This window comes from Ochotona curzoniae, unplaced genomic scaffold, assembly GCF_017591425.1.
Source record: "Ochotona curzoniae isolate NIBS_2020 unplaced genomic scaffold, NIBS_Ocur_1.0 contig_2294, whole genome shotgun sequence".
Taxonomy (NCBI): domain Eukaryota; kingdom Metazoa; phylum Chordata; class Mammalia; order Lagomorpha; family Ochotonidae; genus Ochotona; species Ochotona curzoniae.
In genome coordinates, this window is record NW_024465405.1 from 3,959,438 (window position 1) to 3,979,000 (window position 19,563).

Sequence of the window (19,563 nt, forward strand, 5' to 3'; positions counted from 1 at the left end):
CTAGTGTAGGCGGGCAAGGGGGTCCTGACGCAGGCTGCCAGGAGGCTGGGAAGAGTGTGGACCCTCATGGGACCAAGGCTGGAACTGGAGCCCAGAGGCAACAGGGCAGGCAGAGGAAGGGCGGCCCCAGGGAGTTGTGGGGCCAGGAGGCCGTGGAAGCCATGAGCACGGGTAGAGGAATCCACAGGAAACGGAGGCGGGATGAGGCTGGGAGGGAACGGGGGACTCCACGGGGAGACACTGACGCAGGAGGTGGCTCTGGACTGGAGCCGGGTGACAGGCTGTTGGTGGTGTGGAGAGCAGAAGCAGCAGAAGGGAGCGTTCTGCAGAAAGCTGGGCAGGCAGCAGGCCTGTGGGAGGCCTTTGCAGGCAAGGGTGTTTGGTCCAGGAGAGCTGGACAGTGGGACAGCGAGGGCGGGTGTGTGTGTGACGTGGAATCCTGGGAGGACAGCCGAGGGGGCAGGGGAGCGGCTCTTCTCCAGTGGCCGTGGCCAAGCCCAGCTCATGAGCGAGAGCCGCGGAAGGAACTGCGGGGTAGCGGTGCCTGCGTCACACAGCCCTTCTGATCTCATTCGTTCCTCGCTCTTCTGGCCTGCACGCACTGCACTTCGCCCCCACTTGAATGCCAGGCTCTGGCACCCCGAGTTTGAACGTCTGCACGGCTTTCCTCCTCCCCCTAACCCTGGGCACGTCACCCGCTGTGGGCGAGGACCTGGACACTCCTCTCGCGTCTTCCCGTGGGCAGCCGCGCGGCCCTCCTGCAGGCTCTGTCTGGCGCACACACTTCAGTGCGCAACCGTGCGCCCCTCCCTGACGGGCGCGAACAATAAAACATCGCTGCCAATTTGCTAATGAAAAATGGGATCCTTTGCTCTTTTAATTTTCACCTAGCTCTGAGATGGCTTCGTTTAAATTACCCGCAGATAGTTGGAGGTCATGGGCAATTAAATGTAATTAATTCATAATTGAACTTCACAGTTCTATGGGACCGTTTTCGTCGCCGGCCAGCAGAGGGCTCTTCAGGCCTGCCGAATGCTCGCACAGCGGTTTGGGTTTACTGTCCCTCACCGGCTCAGATGCGTCTTTGACAACATTTGCCTTTTCAAAGTTTGGGAGACCCTGGGGAGAAGCTGAGACTTCTCCAGCCCGGGACGTTTGTGGATTTCACCTTTCGTGTCTTCCCCAAGGGATTCTATTTAAGCATTCATTGCCAGAATTGAATCTTCATCCATGGGGGCTGTGGTGTCATGGTTGGCCACTGCTGGGGGGCCAATGCTGGAACGCCCAGGGCCTGTCTCAGCCGACCCCAGGCCTGCCTCTCTGCACTGATCCAGTTTCCTGGCTTCAGCCTGTCCCAGCGTTGGCTGCTGGGGGAATCTGGGGAATGAATCCGTGGATGAAAGATCTCTCTGCCTTCTGAGCGGATGAAAATAAATGAATAAATACTTTCAGAAGAGATTCGCAGCAGAGTTTCGGCAGCTGAGTTTCTGAGAGGAGCTGTGCTGTGACCTGGGGAGGGTGGGCGCCCGATCTCGCTGAAGGGGTTCATTTGCTTGCCATGGACATCTGTAGGTAGAACCCAGCAGCTATTTCTGCCGGCTGTTCTGCTAGCCAATTGAACGGGCGTACTCACTCACTCGCTCATGCATCACACTGTTTTACGCAGCATTTGGGAGCAGGCTGGGTGAGGCGACACTCCCTGCCTCCTGCTGTGAGCATGACCAAACTGGGGGTGCCCCTGGCTCCCGGGCAGCTGCCAGCAAGGGGCTGCTTAGCACGGGGAATTGGGGGTTAGTGTGGGTTGTACAGTGGAGGCTTCTTCAGTCCCTGGGTTCTTCTTAAACAAACGTGCACATATTGTGTTCTGCCTTCCCACTATTTTAAAATTGCACTTTGCATGTTCGGCTCCTGAGTGAACTGGGAGTTGGCCCTGAGTGACCAGTGAGGGATGAGTCAGAGGGGTCACAGCTGCTCTGATCCTGGGTGGAAAGGAAGATAAACCAAGGCAGGGCAAGGGAACTCGAGTACTGATGGATAAAAATGACCCAACACAGAACGGAACCTCAGGGACTTGTGGAACAACTTTAAGATGTCAAATAGGTATGCGACTGGAGGCACAGAATGAAGAAAATGGGCTAAAAAATCACTAAGAAATAATGACCAAAATCTCCCAAATTTGATTTAAACATATCCTAAATGGATCTGCGTTACAGCCAAGATGATGACAACCAAATCATGCAAAATCTTGCAACCATCCAGAGAATTGCAATGTTTGGTGACTTTTCATCAGACACAATGGCTGTCCCAAGACAATGGAATGAGACGTGCTTAAAGTTTGGAAAAAAGCCCATGATCCTCTACCCGTGATAATATCCTACACAAGGAGGTGAGATGAAGGCTAAGACCTGCATCAAGACCGATGTAAGGGCAGTGAGTGCCGCCGGCAACGCGCTCTGACAAAGTGACAAACACAGCAAACGCGAACAGCAAAGATTATGTTGCTTTCACGTGTCCTGCTGTGGTATTAATGTTCCCGGAGGTGGAGTGTACGGTACTACACACACAAAGGGTGGAAATAATCAACGGTTTGCATCGTAGCAAGGCTTTCGTGGCTTATGTAAAATATCAATGTGGCACAGGTTTTAGTATATGAAGAATGACTATTGTCAAACAAAGCAACCATCAACAAAAAATCAGGGTGACTCAGAGGACAATGTAGGGGTGTAATGCAACGTAAAAGTCAGCAGAAGAGTAGAGAACAAAGAACAGAACGGGAGCCCCACGTCACCATAAGGATACTTGTGTGTGACATCAAGGGAGCAGAGTCCCATGACACCATGACACGGTGGACATTCTCAGACTGAGAAAGCAAAACCCAACCACGGGCTCCCACAGGATGGCTCTGCAGACACACAGGTGTACTGAAAACGCAGCCGTACAACAACTGGAAGAAAGCAGCCGTGCGAACATGAGGCCCGGTGGGTTTTGAGCCCCACTGTGTGGGCAAAAGGGACATTTCATGATTGGAAAAGCAATCAGCAAGACAGCCGGCTCCCACCCTGACCCCACGCCAAGGAGGGGCTTCTCAGAACAGCACTCGCCACCCACTCCTGCTCCAAGGTGGGGTATCTCAGAACAATGCTTCAAAACAGATGAGGCGACAAGGGAGAAACCCAGGAACTCTCCTTGTGGTAGGAGAGCCGACATCCCCTCTCAGTAACTGACAGAAAAGCGAGAAGGCCAGCCTGGAATGAGAGAAGCCATCCACGATCTGTGTGTCTGTCAAGACTCACGCCTAGTGTCCATCAACAACTCCACGGTGGCTTGAGTAGATGTTTGCCAAAAGGGGAGCATGTGCCCATGGTGCTTCCACAGCCGTCCACTCCCTGGGCGCCTCCATGTCCCAGGGGCTGAGGGGGGGGTCCTCTGGCTCAGGGGAGAAGCCACGGCAGCCACCTGCTCCCCTGGGGTGCAGTGTGCTCGCGCTGCAGAAACAGCATGCCTTACGCCAGCCCTGAGCCCCTTGGAAAGCGATGGGGCTGGACGTCCAGCCCCAGGTAGGGCACAACGATCGCGAGCAAGTTGGTCTCAACACTCACTGTCCAGGAACCAAAGCGGAGCTGAGTAACACGCACGCAGCTCCCAGAACGAAGCCCTCCAAAGCACATCTAGAATGATACTCTATCAAAACACTTTAGAACGCCCTGGAATCTGAGGCTGATTACAAGCAGACCTGGGGCGGGGGCAGTTCCCAGGCTAGCTTGGGAGCGGATCTGGGATGCCTGGGAGGCACAGAGGGGCCCTGGAGGAGGGCGAACTGGGGTACCTTGATGACCACGTGCAACATCATTTGCAGGCCGCTCTTGCCAGGGTACTTCCCGGCGACGTTGGACGGGGACAGGTTGAAGAGGTTGGCTCCCGTTTCTGTGCAGATGGCGTGGACCAGCATCTTCTTTCCAACCCCAGACGGCCCGGCCAGCAGCAGCGACTTGACCAGTGGCGCTTTCTCGTGCACTGAGGCTGAGCCTGTAAAGCACAGAGGCCCGGGCCCTGAGCTCCTGCCTCTCTCGGGCCAGGCAGAGCGACCCTGCCTTCTCCCCGCCACACACTCCACGGGTCCCGAGCAGGGGGCCTGCCTGCCGACCCAGTGACGCCTGCTGGAGCCACAGGGTCTCTGCCGCTCTCTCCCTGGAGTCTAAGCAAGCGGCATTTCTGCAATAGCTCGCTGCGGGTGTCGTGGGCTGCTCAAGGGTGTTTCTCTGCTTGCTGGCAGCAGCAGTAAATCCCCCGGAGCCTGGGAAAGGCAGGCAGGGACGCCTTCCTGGCTGCAATACTCCTGGCAATGTTAACAGGAAGACCAAAGCTGAGCTGGCCAGAGCCTAAACTTCCTCTGGCCCTGGCTGATGCTGGTCAGACGTGGCTGGGCAACCCTGACATGGGGTGCTGAGGCTGCTTGAGCTGCCCTAGGACCAGAGGCCACTGCGCCTGCATGTTCTGCGCTGTGGCAAAGGCAGGTGCAGGGCAGACTGGAGAAGTGACCCCAGGTGAGCCATCCACCACCACGTGGGCTCGTAGTGGGCCGGCTTCTGGAATCCTTTGCTGGGCCATGGACAGATTGATGCCATCCCCTCTGTTGTTCTTCCTTTGTTTCTCAGGAAATTTATGGGACAGAAAGATCATTGGTGTGGTCACCCGCCAACCTCCACGCAAATGTGGAAAACAATGTGGAGCAAGGACTGCCCGGCAGGTTTGAGGTGCGGCCAGTGAGGGAGGCCTGGAGCACGGGGGATGCTGCCCACGGCCTTGGCACAGACTGCTTGAGGGGTCGGAATCGAATGTGGAAAAGACTCAGAGCTTGCGGCATGGTTACCTAAGGGCAGGATCCCATACAGCGTGATGAGCTGCCTGACGTCCATGGGGGACGGCATGGGTTCTATGGACACGTGCCGGAGGGTCGTCCCCAGGTAGCTGTACTCACCTGGGAGGAAAAGAGACAAGGAAGTGGGTGGGATAGCAAGACAGACGTCAAACCTTTCCAGCAGGGTCAGAACCCAGGGTGTCACAGAGAGGTAGCAAGGAAAAGTCCCCAGGGCCATCTAGACCAGGACCAACGTGGCTGTGAGGCCAGCCACCTCATGCGTTACAAACAAGCATCTGACAAGACCCGCACGGTGGACCAACGGGCTAACCCTCCACCTGCTGGTGCTGACATCACGCACAGGCATCCATTTGTATCCCGGCTGCTCCACTTCCCATGCAGCTCTCTGTTCATGGCAGAGGATCTCAAGTTCCAGGAACCCTGAGCCCACATGGGAGACTCAGAGGACGCTCCTGACTTTGAACAGGCTCAGCTCTGGCTGGTGCAGCACTTGGGGGGTGGAGTGAGCCGGTGGATGGATTACTCTGTCCTTCCCTCTCTCTGTACATCTGCCTTCACAATCAAAATAAAACTTAAAAAAAAAAAAAGAGCAATTACATTCTCGGTTGTGTGAAAGGCAAAAAGTTTCACACTGCAACCCACATCAGTAGGTTCACAACGAGCAGGCTCAACCCAGGAGGCTCACACCCAGGGAGTTCACACCCAGGAGGCTCACACTCAGGGAGTTCACACTGAGGAGTTAACACTCAGGAGGACTGATATGCAGTGGGCCCAGCTTCACAGCCACACAGAATCCCAGTGCTTGGATGGGAAAGGGAGCTGACCTGTAATGTTAGCTTTAGTGGAAGCACTGTTGAAGTCAATGCACTAATTTGTCCTAATTTACCTTTTCTGTGGTCTCTTCAGAGAGCTGTTATATGTAACGGTTTTCAAAATTTTTTTTTACCCTGAATGAAGTCTTCTTTTTTTTTTTTTCTTTAAGAAATATTTTTGCATCTGGCCCAGTGGCCTAATGGCTAGGTCCTTGCCTTGCACATGTGGTGCCGGTTCATGTCCCAGCTGCTCCATTCCCATCCACCTCCTTGCTTGTGGCCTGGTAAGGCAGTGGCACATGGCTCAAGGCCTTTTGACCCTGCACCCATGTGGGGGACTTGGGGGAGCCCCTGGCTCCTGCGTTCAGATCTGCTCAGCTCAGCTCAGCTCAGCTCAGCTCAGCTCCAGCCATTGTGGTCACTTGGGGAGTGAACTGACCGATAAAGGATTTTTTCTGAATCCCCTTCTCTCTGTAAGTCTGCCTTTCAAATAAAAATAAATAAATCTTTAAGAAACAGAGCTTCATTGTATATTTATTGAAACACAGAGTTTCAGAGAGAAAAGGAGAAACTGATCTTCCATCCAGTGGTTCTCTCCCCCAGATGGCTGTACCAAGCTGGGCTGGGACAGATCAAAGCCAGTAGCCAGCAACTGCAGGTGGGTTTGCCATGCGCACAGCCGGGACCTTAGCACCTGGCCATCACCTGGTGGTTTCCAAGGCACACTGGCAAGGACTTGCATGAGAAGCAGCAGCCTGGACACGGGGGCCGTGCACGTTACGATGCCCAGGCCCAAGGCATCAGTTCCATTCTGTTTCCACGAACCTTCCACAGAGTTCTGCTGGTCTCGTTCGCCAGCGGCACACGGTTTAGGAACAAGTGGCCAGTGGTCGATGTGGAATGTGTATCGAGGAGGTGTAACTCAGTCAGGAAATGCAGTCAGTTGAAAGGAATGGTCTGAGTCTAATTTAGAATAAATAGAAACTTCTCCTCTGGAAGGTGAGGCTCATTTACATTTTTATCATTTTTTTAAAGGATTACCCAAGGAATAATGCGGAGATAAATCTTTATGGGTTTAATTAGAAGCTATGAAAGGTCTTAATTGTAACTTGCCATAAATCTGACGTGTTATTTTCTGACTAACTTAGATAAGGTCACCAAGAAAATTAGTCTGGCTGCCTCCATTCATCATGAGCACGGAGCCTTCGGATGCTCTTGCTGTGTTTCTGGACCCAGAGGACAGCCAGTGAATCGTAGCATCTTGGGCTTGCTTTCCCCGACGTGGTCTTCTTACCAACGTGGCCTGGCCCAGGAGAGCGCTCTGGTTGCTGTAGACGCACTAGCGTCTGCACACGGAGGTGTGGAGCAAGTGCAGGGTCCGTGAGAACCTAGCAGCCTTATCCATCGTGACACAGGGGAGAGTGCAGGGGCAGATGATGGTGGCTGCGCTGCCCCAAGTCCTCGGCAAGGCCGATGGGGCTGGCCAGGGAGCGAGCTGTGTAAGGAGGCTGCCGTTACAGCTACTGCTGTCTGCGTGTTCTAATGAGCAGGTACTAAATGCAGGAGCGGTTGACTCTTCATCCCAGTGCGTACTGCTAGTCAACATGACACTAGAGGTGCCATGAAAGTGACCCCAATTTTCCTGCTTATGTAAACCCGCAGGAGTATCCCCTACGCGCCATAGTTTCTGCATGCTCTTAGCTTGTCTTTAAATCACATCAAGTTGAATGAGTGAGTGTCAGCTCCAATCTAGCAAAGGGGACAACCTGCCTGGGGTGTCGGCCGGGGCCTGGGGTCTGAGGTGGCCCCTCGAAAAGGGTTATTGTGTGCTGTCACTGTCCCGCAGGCCATGATTCTCCAATGTCCCCAACCCCCGTCTTCCTGCTCACAGCTCAGAAAGCCAGAAATCCTGACTCAGACTTGGGGCCTGCCTTAAGGGGGGCAGCACATGGCAGAGGGAGACACACTGGAGATGAAGGGGACACACTGGACATGGAGGGGACACACTGGACATGGAGGGGGCACACTGGAGGTGGAGGGGACACACTGGACATGGAGGGGACACACTGGAGGTGGAGGGGACACACTGGACATGGAGGGGACACACTGGAGGTGGAGGGGACACAGTGGACATGGAGGGAACACACTGGACATGGAGGGGACACACTGGACATGGAGGGGACACACTGGACATGGAGGGGGCACACTGGAGACGGAGGGGGCACAGTGGTGACTAAAGGCAGCAGCAGGGCCGGGAAGCTGGGACAAGAGACACTGAGAGGCAGGATCTGTGCAGCGTTTGCCCAGGTGGCACTAAAGGGCTGCTTCTCGGGGACTTGGGACGGCTTCGACATAGACACAGGGTCGCTGTGGACAGACTGGGCTGGCGGAGCTCCCCATCACAGGCCCCAAATCCAGTAGCTCTGCTGTCTTCCGCAGCAGGGGCAGCAGCACAGGGACAGCCATGTGCCTAGGGCAGCAGAGGGGAACGTGGGGCCATGCGTGTGCACACAGGAGCTGGCAAGGTCAGCTGACACATGCCCCAGGGGCTGGAGGGGCCACAGCTGACCTGCCCTTCTGGCTGCTGACACGTCAGTTCTGGCCTGCAGGCCGCCAGCACCATGGGACATCCAACGTCTGTTGCCCCAGCCCCCCGGTTTGCAGCACTGTTACGGCAGCCCTGGTATGAAGCCACAGGATGAGCAAAGTTATTGAAGAGAACGCCGGAGCACAGTCAGGAAGGCATGGGAAACAAATAGAAATAGCTGAGAAACCATTTCCACACTGGCTTCCTCAAAAAGCCACTCAGAGCCACGGGGCTCCACGCAAACAGACCATCCTCACTGGCAGCCGGGACTCCCAAACTCCCCCTCACTGCCCGCCCATCGCTCCCCACCGTGGCCTGGGCTACACGGGGCTTTGTCGGGCACAGTGCCAGAGTCCGGATCCAAGCTGAGCCAGTCTGCCGGGAGCGGCAAGGGGTGACAGCTCAGTGTACTGCAGGACCTGGCTTCTGGAAGGAGCGGGAATGTTCTCAGTGTCACACACAGGGACTGTCACAGCTCTGTGTTGCGACAGCCCTGCCAAGTGGCTCACATGGTCCAGAGTGTCGATTTTCACAGGCACACGTGTCAGTCACAGCTTCTGGGGCTGGCTGTGTGTGAGCCGGGGGAGCCTGCCAGTCATCGACGCTGGCAGCAAATGCCAAGGACAATGTGAAGAACACCAGTCCAGCTGGGCACGGGTTGCGGCCACACGCAGCGGCCACTGAACCACAGGGATGATTTAGGGAACATCCATGGGGGATGGTTCCTCCCGTACTTTCGCCTCCAGTGGGGTCCAGCCCTCTCTCTGTGCTTGCTGCTCCTGCTGAGGACGGGGAGGGAGGCATGCAGAGGCACCGTGGGGACAGCACATGATCCTCCTGCTGGCAAAGCCTGAACCCATAAGGGCTGGGTGATAGCTACATGCAAGGTCACAGCCATGGCTTCCTGCTGGGTCAAGCAGGTTCAGTAACTCACTGGGCATGCTTGGGGAGTTCTGGAGGCAAGTGCCATCCTTACCCACAGCCAAGACATGGCAACCATACAGGAGAGAGGCACGCAGGAACCCAGGCATGGTCCAGCGATCCCTGATGGGTGGGCATGTATGCCCTGCCCTGATCGCCCAGGGGTCTGCAAGGGCACCTCTCTGCAGCACCTGCTCCTTCTGAGAACCTTGGGGATCCCTAGAGTTGGACTGGGGATGTGTGAGAAACACTGCATTAGGATAATCTCAGGAGTGGGAGGATGGTGGGATTAAGATGACCCACAGCAGAGACAGTGCAAGGGCCCTGCATACCCGGGACTGCGCAGGGACAGGGCTCAGAGCTGAGGACTGGCCTGGGGACATGTGGGCAGCTTGGCCTGGAACGTGGCTTCCTCAGTGGTCACTGTCTCCTGCCAGTTTCTCGCAGCCTGGGGACACTGGGATTGCAGTGTCACTGGGAAGACACAGGTTAGACACTGTCCCGAGTCACAAGGCTGGCAGTGCTGGGCAGTGTGCAGGGGCTCGCAGTCCAGTGCAGAAGTCCACACTGTAGAGCCACCCACGTGCTGAGCTTCCTCTCCACCTGGGGGAAGAGCTGGGGAGCCCAAGTCGCACCTTGCTGCTTCCTAGGCAACATGCAGGACACAGGGCTCTGGGTGCTCACCCTGGGCAGTGCTGGCCCCTGCAGCAGGACAGGGAATAACCCAGGTATCTGCTGGGTCATTCCTCTGTGTCAAGTGTGAAAATGAAACCAGGAACAGACCAGCAAAACCAGGCATGGGAGGCTGGGCAGAGGCGCACCAGTATGCCCAGCTCGGTTCTCCTCTTAGAGGAATCAAGGTGCCAGCTCTGGGGCACTTCCCCGAGGCGGGCAGGTGGACTGTGACAAGTTCCCTGCATGGGCATGGCTCTGTGCCTCAACTTGGGCATCTGCATGGCTAAGCTGACTGCGGCTTTGGGGTGCATCTGCCCAGACCCCAAAGCCCCCTTCTGGCCGACTAGCTCCTTCACTCCAATCTGAGGGTGGTGGGGGGTGAGGACTACAGAACAGCCTGTCCAGGGGGTGCTACTTGAGATTGTATGCTAAGCATATTCAAAGCACAGTCTTTGAGGAGGGGCATTTTGCCCACATCTGTGGGTGTGGGTAAGATGCCCACAGCTCACGGGAGTGTCCAGGGTCGGATACCCAGCTCTGGCTTCTGGTTCCAGCATCCTGCTGGTGCAGACCTGGGGAAGCAGTGGTGATGGCTCAGGACACTCGGCCTCTGCTGGCCACGTGGGAAAGCTGGATCCAGTTCTGGCTCCTGAGGCTGTAAGAGGGCACTTGAAAGAGTCCATGGAAAATGGAATTAAAAGACAAGCTACTTCAGTGCAATTGTTTTTTGAAATCATGCAGCTTTTTTGTAGCACATTTTTGATGACGTTTTCAAAGAGCCCTTTCCATTCTGTGCTTTCTTGCAACACGTGGTGAGGTGTTAGCTTCTATTGTATTAGCATTTTTTAAATTGGAAAGTCAGATATATAGAGAGGAGCAGAGACAGAGAGAAAGGTCTTTCGCCCGCTGGTTCACTCCCCAAGTGACTGCAATGGCTGGAGCTGTGCTGATTCGAAGCCACGAGCTTCTTCTGGGTCTCCCACATGGGTGCAGGGCTCTAAGACTTTGGACTGTCCTCAACTGCTTTTTCAGGCCACAAGCAGGGAGCTGGATGGGAAGCAGGACTGCCAGGACACGAACCGGCACCCATACAGGATGTGGGCGTGTGTAAGGTGAGGACTTTAGTTGCTAGGCTATGTTACTGGGCCCATTATTATTACTAAAAATTTACTTGAAAGGCAGAGCTAGAGAGAAAGGGAGAGAAAGAGAGAGAGAGAGAGAGAGAGAGAGAGAGAGAGCGAGAGCTGCAGTAGCTGGGACTGGACCATGCCAAAATCAGGAGCCAAGAATTGCATCTGAGTCTCCCACGAAGTGACGGGGTCAACCACCTGGACGATCTCCTGCCGCCTTCCCAGGCACATGAGCAGGGAGCTAGCTGGGCTGGAAGCCAAGCAGTCGGGACTTGAATTTGTACTCTGATAAGGAATGCTGGAGTTGCTAACGAGCAGTGCCACAATGTCAGCCCCTGAGGCAGTGTTATAACTGAATAGATGGGGTGTTCTCCACCCCTCCTCTGTTGAGGGCCACGAGCAGCTCCGGTTGTCCGGAGCCCGCTCACTCACCGTACAGCCTTCCGGGAAGTTTGTGCTCTGAACACTTCAACATAAATGTGGCACAAGATCCCTGGGTCTGACTTTCTTCTCTGGAGCCTCTGAAGTAACTGCTCCATTTGCTCCTGGTCCCAAGCACCGCAGTTGGACAAGCTGAGGATATTCTAGCCTCCCCTCCTTTCGTGTTGTATCTTCCTTTCCTAGAGATGCTCTGATGGATTCCTATTAGCAAAACGCATGTGGGTGCTGGGGCTCTGAGCACCCCAGGGTGCACAGTGCTGTCTTAGCTTCTGTGGTTTTCACGGCCCATTAGCTGGATCTCATTCTTCTGCTTGGTTTTCTTCTTGTGATAAACATTGCTTTATCCGGATGTTGGATCTTCTTTGTCTTGTACAAATCATACTTTCGTTTTTCTCTAATATTTCACCCTTATCCAGACCGCTCGTTGAGTCTTGTTGCCTCGTTTCTGAGTTCCCATGACTTCTGCTTTGTGCTGGCTCTGACGTGTCTTCTAGGATTTTCTTCTAGCATATTAGCTTGTTCTGAAAAAAAAAAAACAACTTTGCTTTTTTTGAAATGCCTTTTTGGGAAGTTGATGTTTTTCATTTCATTTTTTTTCTTCCTTAGGTTAATTTTGTGTGAGTTCTGACCTTGCACATTGCCAGTGCTTCAGTGTAGGCGAGCTGACTTCCACGGGGGGCGGGGTGGTCCCGGGCCCAGACGGGCGTCTTCACGCCGCTTCATGGATGGTGTGATTTAGGGATGGTGGCTTCTCAGACGCTCCACCTCTGCATCCACCCTCCGCTCCGGGCCTTCTCTGCCGCCTCCTTACTTTCCCATCCTGGTCACTTTGTACTCCCATGCTTCTTACTACCATGGGGCCCTGAAGAGGAAAGAGGCGGACTGGCACGCTCACTCCCGAGTCTGGTGCAGAGGGTTGCGGCCCCTCGGGGCTCTTGGTCCTCAGCTGTCACGTGGGGGCACAGCTGCTCCATCTCGGCTCAGGGCTCCCGGGCCCGATCCTTTCAAGCGAGCTTGCTCATTGTATCGGGGCTTGTGTCTTCATGTCCCTAGAGCCAATTCTCCTGAGCTTTTTACCCATTCTGGACGTCCCCTAAGACCTGTCAGTTCCCAGGCCGCCGCTCTGCTTTGGGCCCTGGGTGAATCCTGGGTGTCACTGTGGTGCCTACACGGCCTGGCCCAACAGCTTTTGTTTTTGTTGTCCAGGGGTTCTGCTGATTTATTTATTTATTTATTTAGTCTGCAGGAGCTTGAGAATTCCCATTGACAACTACTGAAGGCTCAGGGTCCTAACTTGGGGAGAACGAGGAGCAGGCATGCCAACCATCGGGCAATTGGACTCGTTCTGTTTAAGGAAGTGGGTCGTTTCCACTGAGAATCTCCCCGAGGCAGACTCCAGCCACCCTGCCCTTAGGTATGTCAGAGATGGAAGCTGGAAGATGACTGGAAAAGTTCAGAACGAATGAGAAATTCATAAGCAATTGAAAAATCAGTGCACAAATATTTACTGGGAATTCACCACGTGCCAGCAGTGTCCTAAGCGGCGGGAAGTGCCTGCACACTGAGCTGTTCAGGCCTGAGTTCCAAACCGCAAGGAACAGACCGTTCTGTCCAATGGGGTCATTTTCCAGCATTAATGCAATTAACAGAACATAACCAAGGAACACAGGAGGAAACTGCAACACTTGAACAGGAAACACATGAGATAAACGGAATGCATCCCAGCTAAACCCTTACCCTGGGAGGACACGAGAGGTTTCCTCCAAGTTTTTGAGGAGATAAGGCTGTCCTTCAAAGGAATTACAGAGACACCATTCGATCAAAGGGAGAGGCTGGCCTTGCCGTGCCCACGCGGCAGAGCTGGGTCTGTGTGACCCTCGGAGTGGGTGATGATGGGGCAGATGAGAAGCCATTCAACAGGGGAGGAACCATGCGGCTCTCTGAGACCACAGTGTCTTACAAAGATTCTACACGTCCTTACAGAAATCAACCCACTCAGCTGTCACGGGGCCACCCGACGCAGGGCAGAGCCATCAGGGGAGGGCAATGTGCTGGTATGATAGGCTTGGGCACAGAATCCCCACAGCCTCACAGGGCGACCCCATGGATCATCCAGGGAGGACGCAGGAAGGCTGAGGCCTCCCCGTGGGAAAACCCTCATGAGTGGCACCTGTTCCCCACGGTCAGCCAGGTCCCTCCCAGGGAGGGGACACTGAGGACGCACAGGACACCAAGGAGCGTTACATACGTCCCTGCTGGGGACCACCTGGTGTTTGCTGTGGCCCATGGGTGACCTCAACCAACTCCCAAGGAACCGCCCAACAGGTTCAGTTCCTGGACAGGCTGGACAATGTCTCGGAGCCTCCATAAACATAAAAGCCTGTGAAGTGTTTGAGATGAAAGGCACCGAGGACTACGGCAGCACCAACAAGCCCTGAATGCTTCTGGAGTGGACTCTGGATTGGGAAAGACAAGCATTGTGCAGGCCCTGCGGGGATGGCAGCCACATGTCACTGGAGACTAGTACTGGTTTTCAGGCTAAGCTTTGTAGACATGACTGTCCTTCTGTGGTTATGCAATAGAGGAGCTTGTTTACCAGCTGTACGTTCCCCAACGAAATGGCTGGAACAAATGCATCATGGGTGGAAAAAGGATGAAGAGTTTAAAATGTCCAGTGTGTTTTGGGTTTACACATACGCATGTGTGTGTGTATTTAAATCAAGAGAAAAACAATAGCTGAGATGGTGGTTACTTGTTTGTCGCTGGGAAGGCCTCCGTGGGAAAGAATTTCCCCTGGAAGGGTTGTGTTCAACAAGCACCATGAACTGCACCCTGGGGGCAAAATTGTTCAACCATGAAAGTCTGAACAATTCATTTTTGGAGGTCTAAATATGCCAGACAGAATGAGCCAAGGAACCTTGCTAGCAGGTTTAAAAAGAAAAAGCTCTGCACTGCTTCCAGCACGTTGGGGAAGCTGGGCCAACTCTGCTGTGAGAACCTTGCGGTGGACAGCATCCTCTTGGTTTATTCAGATCACTTCCAGCAGGTTCTGCTTAGCTAAAAGCATAACATGAAGTGCATTTCCAAGCTTCGGGCTCTCACAACCCTGGGGGTGCCACAGAACCCAAATGGGCTGCTTTGTGTACGTTACCAATGTAATCAGAGAGGCTGACTTTGTGAGTTCTGATCAGCAGTCCTTCTTCTACCAGCTCCTTGTACAGAGACTCGATGGACCTGGGGAGAGAGCCGGACATGCATCCCGTGAGCTTGCCTGCCGTCCCAACCCCACAGGCACCAAGAACTGAAGCCGCCTCCACCCCGAGCAGGTGCAACCGGGGAGAGAGCTGGAACCAACGCCATGAGCACGCCTGCCGCCCCAAACCCACAGGCACCGAGAACTGAAGCCGCCTCCACCCCGAGTAGGTGTGTGTGTCTGCAAACAGACCAGCTCAGACAATGTTTCTACAATGTGGGGCTGCATTAGGTCTTCATAGACAGTAACTTCACTTGTCTGTGTGCATGTACCGGCTGCTTCCCAGGAGCGGGAATTCTCTCTCTGGGTGTCAGAGACCAGCTATCACTCCTGCACGCAGCTCACTGCGTCGTCATCATCGCATTTCTAATTCACACCCGATGATGACGCAATGAGCTCATGACTGCATATGAAGCATCTGCAAGCTGTAGAAGCTCATTAATCCTTGGTGAAATTTATGTTTCCTTTTAACCTGACACCATAATAGTTTAAAAAAAATGTCTGCAGAGAACCAAGGCTCGTATTGGAGGTCACTGTCAACATGGAAGCGAACACGTCTGAAGCTGTGAGTGTGACGGGTCCTTAGGAGGGCATCGCGACTTCTGCAGCATTACAGATGTTCCAGCAACTTCTCAGAGAGAGGGCCTTGGGCATGGAGCCAGCGCACTGGGAATTTATACTAACTGAGAAGAAATGGATGCAGCATCCCACTTTCTGGATGAAAGTCCCGGTGATTTTCACTGGAGCGTGCTTACGGAAGTGAAGACTGCGAACAGCTAAATATTACTCAAAACGCTCTAAGACATTTGGTCTTTCTTTTCTCGGTCTCACTTTAGTCTTTCCTGGGCTGATAATTGTGTTTTTCAAGAGTTCAGCTGTGCTTTGATCCCAGTGAGTGTGATGAGGAGGCACTCGAGCAGCTCACGACACAAGCCAGGCGCGATTAGGATAAATGTTAACCTAACACTTGTCATCTTCACTTGATTGGAATTGTATTCCATCAAATACATATAAAAGATTATGTTCTCTGTTAAGAATTAAGACAGGTTTAATTGTCATGAAATCTGGGCTCATAGATTTTGACCTATCAAGGAGGTATGAGCTACTTAATCTAACATTTGTTTGATATAAACATATTCCACAGGCAAAACGTACTATCGCATAATGGAAGAAAAATATCTCTGCACTTATCAAAACACAATATCTTAGAAAGCTTCCATCAGAAACCCATATTGGAATTTTTCCCAACGTAAACAACTTTTGTCGAGGAATAAAACATTTTTGAAAACTACCTAAGTCCGTGATGAAAATGCTGGTGTTAGTGGTGACGTTGTTTTACGAGGGATGCAGAGGTCATCTTACAGAATAAACCCCAGCCCAGTGACCTGGGTTTTTGCAATGACAATGGGAAGACATTCAGGAATGAAATAATCCTTTACTCTGGAGCAGAAAATTGAGTAGCATTTGCTTCTGTCTTTCACTCCGCTGGAGAGCTGCCTGCAGCTCATTTAGGATATTTCAGCTGTTAGGAAGCGCCTGCCAAGATGACATTTGCTGTCCGGCGGACACTGTCCATGAGCCACGCGTGTGTGGTCTGCGGTGTTCCGGCCATGTTTCATTGGGGAACGCAGCGCCAAACTGCGTGAGAGTGCGGGCAACTTTGTGATTAGTGGCGGGGTCAAGGGAGGTGATGGCAGTGCAGCTCTCGGGGCGTCACTGGGGAAGGCACTGCTCCTGACTGGCATGCAGAAGGCCACTGCAGAGCTCCTCAAAGGCAGGGGCATTTGGCCTGGTGGTGAAGCCATGCAGGTTCAATCCCCAATCCGGCCCCTGACCCCAGCCTCCTGGCTGTGGCCGATCCTGGCAAGCGGTGGTCATGGCCCACATCCTGGGGTCCAAACTCTGGACTGGCACAGCCTTGCTGTTGTAAATTTGGGGAGTGAGCCAGGGCATGGGGCCTCTGTCTGTTTCTGCGTTTCTCACATAATTAATTATGTCCCCCAAACAATGGAGCCTAAGTGGGGGTGGTGGGAGCCCCTGTGGGACTTTGTCTCTGCAGCTCGGCACAGGCTGCCGGCCCTGGCGTCCTGGGCACACACACCTGCCTGGGATGCTCTGGGCTGCTCCCCCTGCCCTGGCCAGTGTTCCAGGCCAGGTTTTCTCTCTCCTGGGAATTGTTCCAAGCAGAGTGTAGGAGGAGTAACAGGGAACCTGGGGGAGGGGGAGGGGAGGGCTGGGGGCAGTGACACCTGTTGACCCACCGCCCAAGCCCAGGAGCGGCACTATGGGTGTTGCAAATGATATCTGGTATTGTGCATTAGGGATTTTGTTTAGATTTACTGGTAACTCCTTAAAATGCAAATACTACTTGTTTTCAATGGTGAAAAGCACCTAAGGGTCGTTTCAGCTTAAAGTCAACGAGTGAAGCCACGTGTCAGTGCCGCAGCTCAGACAGTGACGCTCCAACGATAGGAACGTCTGTCAACTCACGAGACAGTGGCTCACATGGCACCCAGCAGGGGCAGGTGCCTGGGGCATCAGGCTGGGCACAGGCGGGCTGGGCAGGAAGGCCAGCTCTCCGTCTGGGAGTAAGGCAGTGTTGGCGCTCCTCAAATCTTCGCCAGGGCATGATTTCTCACGCAAAGTTTTAAAGAACCTTCATGAATTTCTGAACCAGTTCTCCGGGCTCAGGAGCCTTGAGGACACGTGCCTTAGGACCCAGCAGGCCTCCTTCAGGGTCACAGGGGCCTTTGCCTCCCCCACTAGGCCTGGGTAAGAGGCGGCACCGCCACGGGGCTGGTGCAGGCCACCACTGAGGATATAGGCTGTCTTGGGGTTTCTTGTGCTCCCACTGGGGCGTCCCCCTGGAGCATCATGCCCGCCTCCCTCACCTGTCTGCTGTCAGGTCTTTGTCCTTCTCCCTCTTTCCTCTTTTGCCTTTCTTCTGTTTATTTTTCTGAAAGAAAAGTGGAAATGACCAACAGTTTAGTCAAACAAAGCAAAGCCAACCAGCTGAGCAAGCAAGGAGGCCTGAGCAATAAGCCGCGGTGGGGGGGTAGGGGACGAAGCCGTGTCAGTGGCCCAGGAACGCGGAGCTGCTGTTGAGGGCAGAAGGGGAGGCTTCCGGGGCAGGGTTTGCTCCATCCTGGCACACATGCGGGACCCTCTCCCAAGTAGACCTGAGCATGCCGACTCTTCCGGTTCTCCTAGGAGGCACGAGGGGACCCAGAGCACAGGAATAGCAATGAGCCATAGGCGTGTTTGGGATCTGTCGAGGTCTGACATCTGTGGCCCCTGATTCCCTTGTGAAAGCCTAATCCTGGGACGGGAGTCATTCGTAAGCCCTAATTGAGAGTCCCTGAGTGCTGGCTCCCACCTCCGGCACAGGAGGTGTGGTCACCACAGCCAAAAGCCAGCCAGCCCCTGGCGGGCACCGAATCTGCCGATGGAGCCTTCATCTGGGGCCTGGTGACCTCCAGCACGGTTGGCCCCTGGTTGTGGTCTCGCACAGGGATGCCTCCTAGAGACCTTGCTGTTAGCACTGGGTCCTCTGGTGTTCTGACAGCCATGTACTAGGATGGTTCCAGATGTGATGGGGGCAGAACGTTCTAGATGTTCACCCGCCAGTGGGTACACCACCTTGGCTCCTCCCCACCCACACGCCAGGGGCATGGCATGCATCCACTGGTTCCTGCCTATCCCAGACGCCCCCTTTCTGGAACTCTGACTTCCTGTTCTGTCTGAGACACCCTGCACCTTCTCCTCTGTCCATTTCCTGACCTATTCCTTCCATTTCACTGCAGTCGAGACACCTGCTCATAGGTCGGGCTTCTGCATCTAACTTTACCTGCCACGCAGAGGCCATCACCAGTCCACAACAGGCAGACTTTCACCACCTCCAGGTCCCTCCCACACTGCTCCCCATGGGTACACCCCCTGGATCTCACTTCTCTGCAACTTGGCTTCCCATTCTCCTGATTGGGTCAGATCCTTTCTCTGCAAACCACTTTGCAAGGCTCATACCTGGAGCTGGTGTCCACTCCCAGGGAGTGTGAGCATTGCCTAGCCTGTGTCCAGTTATTCCCCACCAAGGGTGCCACCCCCCGAGGACAGCCCTGACAGACAGGTTCAGGTGTGTCGGTCAGGGGAGATGCAGAGCAGACTACTCAGAATCATGGGAGCCGATGTGTCATCCCCGGGTCCCAGAGTGCAGGACAGTCAGCCTCACGGGATCAGTGGCAAGGAGAGCTTTGTGGGACTTCTGTGTTCAGGCAGGGGGGCAGAGAAGGACAGCAGAGGAGACACGCGTGGGCTGAGGGCTTTACTAAGGTCCCACAAAAATTCCCCAAGCAGGTTTCCAGGGCGGAGTGCTAACTGGGAGCTCGTAGCATGCAGGCTATGAGCGGAAGGTGTCAGGGTGGCTATCTGCACAGTCCACTTGGGGTGCGGTCAGAGCGATAAGCAGAACAGGCTGTGAGTGCCATGGCTGGGCTGTCTGAAAGGTCTGTGTTTGCTCTGGTGAAAAACTGTGACACTGGATGGCATGGTGGTGCAGTAAGCTGGAGCTTGTGGTGCTGAGTTCCCGCTGTAGAGTGCTGGTCCGAGCACCCAGGAGTCTCCCCGCTGTTATACTCCAGAAGGAAGAGCAGGACGACGCAAGCGGGTGGAAGCCCGCATGGAGTTCCGGGCTCCTGGCTTCAGCCCGGCCCCGCCCTGGCTCTTGTGGCCATCTAAGGGGTGAGTCAGTGGCTCGAAGATCTTTGTCTTTCCCGTCTCTTTATTACTCTCTGCCTTCAAACCAATCAGTCTGAAAACAGAACAGAACCCTTGCAGAGCCGTTTCACAGAGTGGCTGGAAGTTGCATA

The 19,563-nt window shown here is 54.2% G+C and overlaps 1 protein-coding gene across 2 annotated transcripts in view; it reads right to left on the reverse strand.

Annotated features, from left to right (window-relative positions):
- The window catches only part of IQCA1 (IQ motif containing with AAA domain 1), a 109,906-nt gene that overhangs the window by 17,832 nt on the left and 72,511 nt on the right, over positions 1-19,563 (reverse strand). For both annotated transcript variants that reach the window (XM_040972482.1, XM_040972481.1), the window contains 4 exons: positions 17,590-17,654; positions 14,597-14,679; positions 4,871-4,978; positions 3,827-4,026 (listed from right to left, as the gene is read on the reverse strand). In XM_040972482.1, the coding sequence (XP_040828416.1) occupies positions 3,827-4,026; positions 4,871-4,978; positions 14,597-14,679; positions 17,590-17,654 (456 nt within the window). The remainder of the gene's footprint in view (positions 1-3,826; positions 4,027-4,870; positions 4,979-14,596; positions 14,680-17,589; positions 17,655-19,563) is intronic.